This window comes from Primulina huaijiensis, chromosome 3 (genome assembly GCF_012295235.1).
Source record: "Primulina huaijiensis isolate GDHJ02 chromosome 3, ASM1229523v2, whole genome shotgun sequence".
Classification (NCBI taxonomy): domain Eukaryota; kingdom Viridiplantae; phylum Streptophyta; class Magnoliopsida; order Lamiales; family Gesneriaceae; genus Primulina; species Primulina huaijiensis.
Genome location: NC_133308.1, coordinates 24,507,630 through 24,521,488, shown reverse-complemented (window position 1 = coordinate 24,521,488; position 13,859 = coordinate 24,507,630). Strand labels below are relative to the sequence as shown.

The 13,859-nt window shown below is 29.1% G+C and overlaps 2 protein-coding genes across 2 annotated transcripts; both read right to left on the bottom strand.

Annotated features, from left to right (window-relative positions):
• Positions 1 to 994: 994 nt before the first annotated feature.
• LOC140973969 (uncharacterized) lies at positions 995 to 3,469 on the bottom strand. Its single transcript, XM_073437142.1, has 5 exons — positions 3,325 to 3,469; positions 2,425 to 2,681; positions 2,127 to 2,338; positions 1,766 to 2,030; positions 995 to 1,354 (listed from the first exon to the last, which is right to left on the bottom strand). Exons 1-5 carry the CDS (start codon positions 3,356 to 3,358, stop codon positions 1,061 to 1,063), a joined length of 1,062 nt encoding a protein of 353 aa, XP_073293243.1. The 5' UTR covers positions 3,359 to 3,469; the 3' UTR covers positions 995 to 1,060.
• An 8,508-nt stretch (positions 3,470 to 11,977) lies between these two features.
• Positions 11,978 to 13,190, bottom strand: LOC140972292 (zinc finger protein ZAT5). The gene has a single exon (XM_073434741.1). It carries the CDS (start codon positions 13,045 to 13,047, stop codon positions 12,223 to 12,225), a length of 825 nt encoding a protein of 274 aa, XP_073290842.1. The 5' UTR covers positions 13,048 to 13,190; the 3' UTR covers positions 11,978 to 12,222.
• Between the last annotated feature and the right edge of the window lie 669 nt (positions 13,191 to 13,859).

Below are 13,859 nucleotides of genomic sequence, written 5' to 3'. Positions count from 1 at the left end.
ATTAATAATTTATGTATCTATTTCAAATTGCACTAATTACAAATTGTAGCATTATAAACTAAAGGAAAAAAAAATCCAACACTTTGGACTTAAAGAAATACAAATTAAATTATAACAAAATTTATGTCTTAAATAAAAAAATTTTTACTCCCACACCTAGAATATCTCACATTTCTGTTGCTGTTGTGAATTTTTTTTTTTGGTCCAATTAATATAAATTATAGTGTTGTGATTGACTCAAAAATTATCATAAAACTATTAAATACTAGTATTCACAAAATATTTTAGTGACTAGTTAAATCATCAAAATCCAAATAATATAAATCTTAAACAAGCAATCAAAGATATGATAAAAAAAACTTGAATCAAAACAACAATACATTTGTAATCAATATTCTTCAAGAATATTGTCGAAACATATGATAGTTATGTAAATTCTTCAAGAATATGATAACGTTATATTTTATATCAATATTATTCATAGATATTGATAGATCTTTATGATTTTAGATCAAGATTCTTCGGGAATATTGATAAATCTTATTAATCTATATCTTATTCATAGATCTATCAATATTTTCAACTTAAAGTCGTGTTGTGCTACTTCAGGAGCATCAACATAAAATTAAAAGTTGTGCTTCTTCAGGAACATCAATATAAATTTATAATTGGTGCTACTTCAGGAGCATCAATATTAAATCTAAATATTGTGCTTATTCAACAGTATTCATACAAGAATAATAATAAATTATTTATAAATTTTACCTTGAAGAGCACTCGTACTGATAACGTGAGTAGAGAATATAGAGGAGAGAGAATGATTTAACATACTTTATTCATCATTTGAGACATCTATTTATAGAGTAGATTTACAGAATTTGAATAGGTAATAATATCAATAATTATCTACAATATCTTTTCTATAATAGTAACTAAATATAAATTACTGTCTCGATTATCTGAGATAGTCTAATAGATCTTTATGCAAAATATCTTGTAATATTCATTCCATAAAATACAGGATCAATCACAAAGGACATAAAAATTTCAACTTGGATATTCATTTCTTCCCAACCAAAAGTGTTTTCAAGATTGCATCTTTGGCATCAGCATATGCAAACAGATGCCCAGCATCCGGTACTTCGTGATATTGTATCCATTGAAGCTTCTGAGCAACGAACCGTTGCAGCGTGAGAGGAACGAGACCATCTTCAAGGCCCTGCCACAAATGTACCGAAACTTCTTTGTCGGTAAAAGGATTTTCGAGATTCATAGGATCAAAATCCCACTTCCCGAATCCAACCATCAAATCGCGGTGAAGGGACTCGTATCTTCCTTGTTGTGTTGCATAGTCCTATTGATGAACTAAGTATTATTGCCAAACATGAGAGGAAAAAAAAATACTATTTGTACATAGAATCTCCAGAAGGAAGCGAAATGTTAGTTTTTCCCTTTCCATGAAATGAAATAAAATGGTGCTTTTGTGGCAAATATTGAGCCTAGATTTTCCATTGTGTGACAATTTTGTGCCATTTATTGTGAAAGATGACATGGATTTTTAAGCACCGTAAACATCAGTGATGGAACAATTCGTGCATCGAAAAGCCGAATAATTGAAATTTGAACAATTTTTGTACTTTGGGAGTTAGGTGCTATGAACTATGTACCATGTAGCATTGAATAAATGTCGCTAAAGTTATAGCACAGCTAACTCTTTTAAGTTGTAGTTGGATTGAAATAAAACGAAAAGATAATAAATCCATACCGGATCTGTAACTTGTTCCGCGAGATACTTAGGAAGAACTTTCAGATCTGGAGCAGTAAAATTAGGCATCCCATTTGCAACACTGGAGGAAGGAAACCATTGCTGAGTATCCCACCAGTAAAGGAGCCACGGTGCATAGTGCGTCACTCGTAACGCCCATTGATCCCGACAAGATTGTTGGTTGTATGCTTCTGTAGATAATTTTGGAGGAAAACTAGGCCACCAATAGTTAACAACTGGGGCAATCAACGTCGCACCGGCCAGTCTGTTTTCATATGAGAGAAGTGAACAAACTTTCCAATACCAATGATAGAATACAGAACAAAAGAAAAGGTTGTCTTAATAAATAGCTAAGATTAACCTATGAGGAATGTACTTCAGGCATCCCCAAACTACTTGCCCTCCCATGGAATATCCAAGAACAAAAAATTTGGGTCCAAGTCCCAATTGATCCCCAAGTTCTTCTATGTCTAATGCTGTACTTTTCATGCTTCGTTTTGGATCAGGATCACTCTGACCATAACCCGGCCTATCAAAAGACACAAAGTATACCCCAAGCTTTTTAGCCAATTCCTGAAAATGCAAAAATAAGGTGTTCATTTGGAACATAGCGGTTTTCAAAGAAAATGTCAGAATTGAACAGCCGGTCGTGGTAATACCGATTTGGTAAGAGCATCATCATGTCTACTCAAACGAAAGCCATGAATCAAGATGATTTTGTATTTAGCTATATCTTTGGGTACTCCATGCTCTTTATAAGCCAAGTGTCTCCCATCTCTAAGCCTAATTCGGGGGGCGGTAATGGGTAGACCACGAAGAGAACCACAAATGAGCGGCGAGGGAGGGCAGAAGGCGGCCTTGTACCACCATGCTAGAAGCCCGATTGATAAAACCGCTATAATTTTCCAAGACATTGCTGAAAACAGACAAGGGAATAAACAAGATCTCTTACAAGAAAAGAAGATATCAGAGGAATATTAGAAGTGATACTCTGCATTTTCTTGGATATATGCTTTATGCATCCATACACTGTTTATGGAAAACAAGGGATTTCATCACTTAAAAGTTCTGATAATAAATCTTATTTCCTAAATAAGAACACATTATACACACACATACATCCATCCATTTTACCACAGAATAAATACCGTAAATGCACACAAAAAAAAACACCATTCATTTTGTTTTTCCAGAGGATTACTTTCAATAATCACTGAAGTTAACCAAAATCTGCAGATTCTATATTATTCCTCAGAATAAGCTAATTTCAACAATATTCCAGAGTCAATTAAGAACCAAGAATCTAAAACTAAAGCTAAAACTCAACTTCAAAAAGTGAATGCAAGCAGAAACATATAATTTCTTTCCAAGAATCAGCTTTTGCAAGATTTGAACTTCACAACTCATGCTCTAAGAAAACTCATCAGATTGCAGTTAAATTTTCATGACACAGGGACCAAGAACATCAAAACAATCAAGGCGAAGCCAAACCCGTTACAGCAAAAAGCACGTTAAAGAAAAAATCTTAGCGGACGGTAGCCAAATATCTTCTTACTAACAAATAGGATCTTCAACTCTGTTCACCCACTCCATTGCGTGAGAGTTGTGTTATCATTATGAAACTTTAAATTTTTCTTGGTGTATTAATGAGTAGGATCATTATATAATGTTGAAAATTGTACATTGGTTTGTTGTATGTACGTTTCTCATAAATGATGTAATAAAACAAGGTTTAGTTTTATTTTATTATTTGAGAAAAAGATTTCAATTGAAGTATCCCCAAAATCATTTGGATTTTGACATTTCGATTTTTTTTTCCTCACCAAACTTAATATATTTGTTTTATATATATATATATATCTATCAAAGATGTGACGTTTAAGAAATTTGATTTTTGAAGAAATTGGTAAACAAGAAGTCAGTTGTTCGACAAGACTCATGTGGAAAACTTGCCATCAAAAGAACCAACGTGAAACACAGGAAAGTAGTCTGTTTAGACCAATTGGTTCTCAATTTTTTCCCCCCTCTAATTTGTCAACGTTGGTGTTTTAATAATGTAAATTTTATTTCCAGTTATAAATTAAATAAAAAATTGAAAATCTAAAATTTTAAAACATAAAACAAAGATAATATTAGCAAGCTATATCAACAAAATTATATATACTACTTTAAACGCAACCTGTAATTTTTCAAAAGATAAAACCTGTAAGTTATATATTCCAATCAATATCACAAGAAATCTCTCCCTCAAACATTAAAACACAAATGAATTATACAAACACCTAATTAAAATTATAAAAAGAGAAACATATCTTTGAAGGAATCTATTAGTCATCAATTCATTGGCATTGACGTAGGAATTAGGATATATTAAATTTGATAAAGTAAAAAATAGAAAAAATATAAACAAAAGCAAAAGGAACATAACAAAATATATTAAATAAATTGAAAGGTGAACGAATGGCCAATATAAACGAAAGGATTAAATGAAGAAGACCAGAATGGAAGGATCTCTGAATTCAGTTTTTGATTATTTTCATTTTCTTTCAATTTTTTATGTGTTATGTTAAAAAAAAAAATTTAGATGTTTGTGTAAAAAAATTGGCTGAAATAAATTAATAATTGGGCTCAACCTATATATTAACACTTATAAGCTTAAGCCCAGCCAATCTCTCCTATGGATGGTATGTATGCCTTTGGTGTCGACGTGACACTGAACACATTATCAATTTACGAAGTCACGTTATCATTTTTCGATGTCACGTCAGTATTTCAGCGTAATATGACTAAAAACCAAGGTTCTAAAAAGCGTAAAGCGCTCCGAAGCGCGGATGTCGAGCTCCAAGCTTTTCAACCTTAAGCGAGATTAGCACAGGCTTAAGCGTGAAAAAGCGTTTTTTTTATCTTTAGTTTAATTGTAATTATCTCAAACCAATAAATAGATAAAAATAATACATAAATATGATAAATATAAGTCAGATGCATTAATTCTCATATTTATAGAAGCATAAAAATCTCAAAATTACAATCTTTATTTGTTTTTGCAACTAGACCACATTAAAAATGTTAAATATTTGTCAAATCATTATCAGACACGCTTAATCATAATTAAAATTAAAAAATAAAAATCTAAATTATAAACCTAATTTATTATTTTAAAATAAAAAGACATACCTTCAAAATAAAAAAATTAAAAAAATAAATAGATGTGATTAATTGTGTTTAAATATGCTTAATTAAACGTTTTAATTACGCTTAATTCGGTCAAGCTATAATTTGACCGTTTTTTTTTTCCGCTTTCTCCGAAGCGAGGCGTTTTTGCCGAGCTTCAAGCTTAAGCGAGGCTTAAGCGAGCTTATTAGAACACTGCTAAAAACCAACAACAACAAAAAAAGTGACAAGATTAAAACACAGTTTTAACAAATTAAATTATCAAAACAGAAAATATGACAAGTTAAAAGACTAAACTGACTATTTTCTCGATAAACATACAAAGAAGCAAGTTTGTCATTTTGACAATAATTCACATAACAAGCATGTTCACAGAATTTATAAAATAAGGTTCATGCACTAATTGTTAAGTAGGTCGCATTTGGATTAAATATTCGAATTCGGAGAAGAATTATATATAATTCAACAAGCAGAGTTTGTAAGTAAATTATAAATAGTATTCTGAGGTTTTCTAGTCGTATAGAGCTAGTGTATCAATGGCAGAAAAGAAGTTCATTCTAGTCTCGAATATAATATGATTAAAGATGGGTATATAATGTTTTGAACCCGAGTCTCTTATCCTTTTGAGGCCCTATACTTATTTATTCTTGTTTTCAGGTTTCCGATAGCTGGAACAAACCATCGGCCGGAGATGGATATGTTGCATACGAAAATTAGAAAACTGTATTTTTGATCTTGTAATTTTGTCATATTGCGATTTTGGGTCTCTATGTTTTCAGAGTTTAGTTTTAGTAATTTATTTTCTGATTTTTAGGAGTTTTGTCATTTTTCTTCGGAAGTGATGATGTGACACTATATATTTCAGCGTCACATTAGCACTACATTGGTGTCATGACAACGCCAAATTAGAAAAAAGACTAAATCGTAAAAAATAAATAAAGACGACACACTAAAACTGAAATCAATCTATTATCTATCTATATAAATATGTGACTTTATATGTGAATTTCCATTTATCTCCTTATTAATTACTTGTTTTATTAATTACTTGTTTTTAATGTTGTCTAACTTATTAATTGCTTGTTTTTAATGTTGTCTACCCACATTATCAATTTAGATTTATTTGTTTATTTTTTTATTATGTAAATTAGTATTTGATCTATTTTATGTGTACTCACATTATAATATGTTATTTTTAATCAAATGATTTAGATTTTTTTATTTATCTTTTCTTACTTCAATTAAATTAATTAAAATTTAAAAATAATTCATTGTTGAATTATGAATTTTCTTTGGTGTCTAATTAATTTTTTTATCATGTTTATTAATTTTTTTATCATGTCCTCATTATTTATTTTGGTGACTTTGGCTATAACTTATTAGTTTTAAAAAATATTTTTTGCAAAAGAAAATTTCTTTAATAAAATATGGTTAAAAACTTTATTGTGATATACCATTTTTATAAAAAAAAATTCTAATTTTTAAATCTCTTTAATTGTTACAATTGACTAGAATTTATGTGTTTAAATAAAAAAAATTTGAACCAACATTTTTGTGGTTTATATTTATAAATTATTTGAATAAAACACGGTAAAAGATCGTTGTGATTAGACCCGTCAATTTGGGTTGAGTTCGTCTCTTTGGCCCACATCGCCAAATAATTTAAGTGTGTTGGGTTGAAATTTTGTCAACTTATTTAAAGGTGGAACTAAATGAGTCCGAGCGAGTTTGTATTAAATATCAATATATATACTATTATCGCTTTTCAATCATGAATTCCTCGTATAAAAGGAAGATTATCATCTTGATTTTAAAATTATGATGTTACTATTAATTGCTTGTTTTTATTGTTGTCTACCCACATTACAATATATTATTTTTAATCCAATGATTTAGTTTTTTTTATTTATCTTTTCATTATGCCAATTCAATTAATTAAAGTTTAGAAATAGTTCATTGTTGAATTGTGAATTTTTTTTGATGTCTTATTAAATTTTTTTCATGTGCTCGTTATTTTATTTTATTTTTTTGTGATGTTGGCTATAACTAATGAGTTAAAAAAATATTTTTTGCAAAGGTTTATATTTAAATTACTTTAATAAAATATGGTTAAAAAAATTATTATAATATACCATTTTTATATAAAAAAAAAAGTTTCTAATTTTTAAATCTCTTTATTTATAACCGCTGGCTAGAATTTATGTGTTTAAATAAAAAAAATTCAATCAATATTTTTTGGCGGTTTATATTTATAAATTATTTGAATAAAACAAGTTAAAGGATCGTTGTGATTAGACTCATCAATTTGAGTTGGGTCCGTCTATTGGCCCACACCACCAAACAATTTAAATGGGTTGGGTTGAAATTTTGTCAACCCATTTAAAGGTGGGCCTAAATGAGCTCATACGAGTTTATATTAAATATCTAATATTGTCGATTTTCAATTACGAATTCCTCATGTAAAAAGGAGAATATCATCTTGATTTTAAAATTAATATGTTAGTATCTTGCCCATAAATTGTGGGTTGTTCAGATATTTTGGTAGTCACTGAAAATCAAGTGTCAAAGTTGACATTTGAAATGTGTTTTTGGATTCCTGATAATATGTTCATCAACATATTATTTTTAAGTTATTTTTATCAGTATCGTGAATAATAAACACATTTATTAAAATAAATAAGTATTATCATATCTTTAAATTAATATCTACTTTCATGTTTAATATGTTCTGAGTCTTAGAAAAATGTGGAACATTAGATTCAAGCAAACGAATACACAAAGTCTGGGGCGAAACCAAATTATGTGGTAACAAGAATTAAAATATAAACCAATAAATTTTTAATGAATTTATCGATGTTAAGATGCATAACAAATCTTATATCATAATATATAAAATTTCAACCTTATAAATGAAATAAATCAAACATATATGAAATATACAAAATTTTATTACATATACAATCAAGTAATTTATTATAATTGTATTTTATTCTACAAGAATTCTTGTCAAACTCAGTGATTGTGGATTTAACATCTATTAAATCAGCAAACTAAAGAGCGTGTCAATTAAACTAATTGAGTAATCACATATTCTTGAATTTCCTAATTAATTTTTTATCTTGATAATTTGTTTCATTTAATATTTTAAATTATAAGACACCGTTACTATAACTAAAGACACATTTTTTTTAAATGTTCATAAGGACTCAATCACTAACTCATATGGAAAAACATTTATCGACATACTATATTGAAAACATTCTAATTAATTCAGCGCATTTGCTGAAAATTTTCTAATTAATTAAGAAAAATTCATTTACAATAATCATATTTAATCTTTTTGGGCTAACACCATTTATTTTATAAGATATTCATCACAATTCTTTATTTGTATGTTAATCTTTAAATCTGAATTATGATGTATATTGTTTTTCTAAAAGTTCTTAAATAATGATTTAATACATTTATTCGACACTTCAATATTAACATTTTAAAATATATTAATTTTATATTGTATGTGTGCAACACTTCTAATCGTGATTATAAAAATTCTAAAAATGAATTAGGTAGAACATAAAAAATTACACAATTAATCAAAAGACAGAAAATAAAAATTAAATAATTGTCTTTTACCTATAAACTACTAATACCGACTTCTAAAGATTGAAGTCGGTGAGAGTGGAGGCCACTATGTACTAAAAAAATAAAAAGTTAATGCTTGAATGAGTCACACTGCAAAGTTAGTGAAGTAAAAACGAAGGACAAAGTCGGTTAATAAAAATATTATAATGGGCTAAGTTGAATGAGACTCATATATATAAGTATCTCACTTGGTCTCACCTTATCTTTTGTCACTGTATAAAGCGAAAGTTTATGCACTGTAGTGTTCTACATTTTCTTAATTTTTCATCATCTATTGGTCTTTAAAGATATATTAGAATTTTTTCTAAATATCTAATCTTAAATGTGATCAATTAACCAAATAATTATTATACTTTGTATACAATAATAAATAGATTAATATATTTGAAGATATAAAAAGTAATATATTGAGAAGAATAAAAAAAGAATGTTAGAATTAATACTATAATTATCTAATGTCAATATTAAATTTAACATCCTACATTCGAAAATGTGTTTATTGAGATAAAGACTATGATGATAAACTAAAAATAATAATTTATTTATCATTGTAACGTAATAATAATGTGATCGTTATTCGGAATCAGAAAATGATGTACTTTGACATATATATATATATATATATGTGTGTGTGTGTGTGTGTGTGTGTGTGATTTTTTTATTTTAAAATATAAATTTTCAAATAAATGAAAAATGATTTTTTTTTCATACTACTTATGTAGAATATCAAGTATATATTCTACTCAAATGTCTTATAAATTCATATGATATAGTAAAAGGTTATTTGCATAAACTTATTTGTTGGGTACAATAATTGATCATGTTGGGTAGAGTAATTGAAATGTTGTGTTTGAGCTGTTGTACTATTTAAAATATTTGATTTGCACTGTTACCATAATCTATAGGTTTTGATAAAACAGTAAACGCTTGAGCCTACAATTGGTATCAGAGCCAAGATCGCGACTTTGATTTTCATTGATTGCAATTGGTGCAATTATTAGGAGATAGATTGTTTGGTACAATAATTGTCCACGATGGGTAGGCGCTTGAGCTGTTGTATGATTTAAAGATTTGACTTGCATAGTTACCATCAGTTATAGCTTTTGGTAAAGCGACAAACGCTCGATCCTATATTATTCGATTGTAAAGCTAGAAGAAACATGTTGCATCAACTTTTAGTTTTGAATTGATCCCTTACATGTTACTCGATTTTTAAATTTAGAAGCATTCTACAATTTTCAAATATTATTATATATTGAATTATAATTTATCCCTTTCAAATTGGATAAATATACAATAAAACTCATGTAAATATTATTAACAAAAATATTTAAATGAAATATTGGATTTGTCGATAATCAAAATAAGAAATAAACAAATTTTGATCCTTGAGTGAGAAATAATATATTTAAATAAAGTTATAATTGCCACAATGAAATAATGCACCTACATGCATTTATCTCTGTATTTTGCAACTAAAATGTCAAAAAAAGTCTCCACATATTATTTTTATATCATATTTAAAATAATTATGAATCCTAAATTTTATTATTTTGAGTTGGTTTTTGTTATGAAAAATCATTGTGAATAAATTGAATTTAAAAATTCTTATATTTATGTATATCACATATTAATATATCAACCTAAGTCCAGGTAATAAAAAACTACAAAATGAACTTATTCATCTTCAATGTACACAAATTATAATGTAAAGATATATAACATTTAAGACAATGAAGTAGAATATATGTTCACATATAACAAAATATATACACAAGAAAAACAATAAATAAAAATATTTTTCTAGATATAAATATTTTTTTTATAACTTTTTACAGTGAGTTGGAGAAGATAAAAGAGAAAAAATATTAATTCTTTTGGGTTACACAAAAAAATAGAAATGAAAGAAGTGTTTGTCATATAATGAATTCGGTTTTCAAATTAAATGTATATTATAAAGTTATATTTACCGTTCAAACTTTATAAATGCAATGAATTTTTCTCAAGATAAGGGTACACAAATGTTCCTGTTAAGATATTTAAATAATTAGAAAAATTAAATATATTATTTTTCTGGAGGTAATATCAATATGACATTAGTAATTTGATTGTGCTAATTATACTTATGAGTTGATATGAAATATTAAAATAAGTGTCATAAGAGTCAGTAAAAAGATGATTTATTGTCAAAAATATTATTATTATAAATTGTAAATAAATGACAACATTTAATCAATATTTTTTTAAATCAATCCATCAGTACTTTTTATATAATGATAGATTATTATAATAATTAGGGGTGAGCATTCGGTCAGTTTTGTTACCAACCGAACCGAATTAGTATAATCGGATCGAACCGAAATATTTAGCAATAACCGAACCGACCGAATTAATTTTCATAAGCGATGAAAATCGAACCAAATTAAAATCGGTTAATTCGGTTGGTGACCGGATTAACCGATAAGTTTTTAAAAAAATTTGTGATTTAACTTTAATTATATATGTAATTTTTTTAACATTACAGTCTACACAAATGCATAAAAACATAAAATCACATACATCACAAATTTTTCTTTAGAATTAGGGCCGATTTTAAAATTAAAAAGTAAAAATTAAAAAATATATTAAAATTGATAAATAATAAAAATGTATTAAATAATATTATTTATTTTATCGGTTAATTCGATTAGCCGATTTCAAAATTTTGAAAATCTTAACCGAACCGAATTAACCGATATAACCGAATTTTTTGAATTTGAAAACCAAATTTTCGAATTGACTCGGTTCGGTCGGTTAATTCGGTTTAACCGAAATTTTGCTCACCCCTAATAATAATGTGTAGTTTATATGTTATCAAGTATAAGTGTCTAATAAATTAAAGGTGACTAGGAAAGTAAAAGCATCCAGTAGAAATTGTTGTCAATTTACATGAAAGAGAATAATAATCAAACATTGTAAATAAAAAATTGCATATCATTGATTGTCAAAAAATATTGTAATAATTGAATATTATAATAAAATATATGCATTATTGAGAGAATATGACAACTAACAAAAGAAAACAATATGATAAAAAAGATACGAGAAAAATTTTAGTAGTCCAAATCTTTTTTTAAAATTAAAAAATATGTTTTTTTTTCCAAATTAGTTACATATGCTAATTAACAAGAATTGTCAAAATTTATAATACTATTATCATTATCTTTTGTTGAGTTAACTAATTTATTTCAAATTTTTATTATTTCAACATATGTTTCCTACGTGCAACGCACGTGCATTATTTCTAGTTAGTATAAAAATTCAAAATCATAAATANCCCTACAAAAATTGTGATTCCTGGCAATTATTAAAGACATCTCATCTCGAGTCCCCAACATATTGATGAATTATGATCATCAAGAACTGCAAATTTTTTTTATTTTTTTGAAGAAATCAAGAACTGCATTTTAATATCAAGTAATCCAATCTCATTTCAAGTAATGACACGAGTTCAATAAACTTTCGGGCTTCTCACAGCTTGTACACAATATTATGGATTGGAAGAAATAAGTTCTTTTGATTGTTGGAGTTTTTAATATGATCATAAGTCAGATTATCAACAAATTGTTTTTTAGTTTGAAGATAAAAAACATTATAAAAAAAAATTAATCCTTCAAAGTTAAAACCATTTCGGGCGCCGGAAGGTTCAGATCCAGAGCCAACCCATTGCCAGGCTTGTTCAATATTTCTTCATTCTCGCCTTCAATCACTTGATTATGTTCTTCAATATAAATGCATGCTGCGTTCGGGTTCGAAGATGGAGTAACCAGAGCGGAACGGTGCCGTCTCATGTGCCCTCCGAGGGCCTGACCTGAGGTGAACTCCGCCCCGCAATGCAAGCACGCGTGGATTTTTGGAGACGGAGCCGGTTTTGGTGCGGCGAAATCGGCGGTGGTGGGAAAATTGTTCAGTTGAAGAGATAGATAATCGGGGGACATTCTTTTCTTACAAGACGATAATGACGGTGATCGGAAATCATCTTCACGAAGAGACAAGGATACTTTTCTCTCATTTTTCGGTTTCTTATGGCTGGCCCGGTGGCCTCCGAGGGCCTGAAAGGAGCGGAAAGCACGGTTACACGTCTTGCATGTATACAAGCACGCTCCTTTCACCTGATGGTCACCTCCGGCTCCACCCTGTGCGGTACTGGCTGTGGCGGAATTGTTGTTCTGTCCTGGGTTCCTGGAGAAATGGCCGTGGGCTAATAAAATCAGGCAGCGGGCGGTGTCTTCCACCCCTGTGGTGGTGCTCTCTTCTGAGGAGATGGAGGCGGGGGAGATGGGGTGGTTGCGTCTGTCGGAGACTGTGACGGCGTTGTGATCTCTGGCTGGTGGTTCGGTGGTGAAGGCTATGGGGGAATGAATCATATACCGTTTGGTGCGCTTTCCCCTGACGGTGGGGAAGAGGTCTTTATCCTCTTCACATTCCATGTCCCACCTTCTCCACCGGAACCACCATTAACGTGCAAATCGGAGCTCACATTTTGTTTTTATCTCCATTTTTGGAGAAATTAAAGGGCAAGTTGAGGTCAAGGAACAAGAAGAGTTTCGTATGTTGGATCAGACACAAGATCTTGTGCGGCTCTTCCTGCATCGTGGGATTATACATATCTCTAACCCCTCGGTGTGTACGTGTAAAATAGCAGATAAACTTTGAAATTATCTCATATTAAAACGAAAAAACAATATTACTATGAAGGTTTATTGCACCAAAGAACCACGTGAAACATAAAAAATCATGTTTTTGTCTTATAAAAATTAAATAGACATCCTAGATTTTAATCCTTATAAAATTGCACAAACACCCATTGCACCAGCTGAAAATACTGAAGTATTTTGATGATATCTCATGAACTAATAATCAAAATAATCAATAAACAAAAAAAGTTAGAAAGAAAACTTAATTTACTACAAGTAACATTTTCCGTTTAGACTAATTCTGACACTATATATGCTAACCAAATGTTACAAGATCGAGTTGGATGAGCATATTGATCTTTCTTAAGGAGGCTACTAGGCTTACACTACTATAACGTAGTTATTTTAGAAGCCACCTCTTTGATTTCAATTTCCTTTTCTTTTTATCGTAAAATTGATACTAATGAAACCGGACGATTCGTCTTACTATATTGAATGAGATTTCTCTATTTCACCTTCGTTGCTCACAAAACCCAATCCACGAGAAAGTTCTCAAAACAACTGGGATCATCATGAGTAGCATTGCTCTCTCTCCATCGTTCATG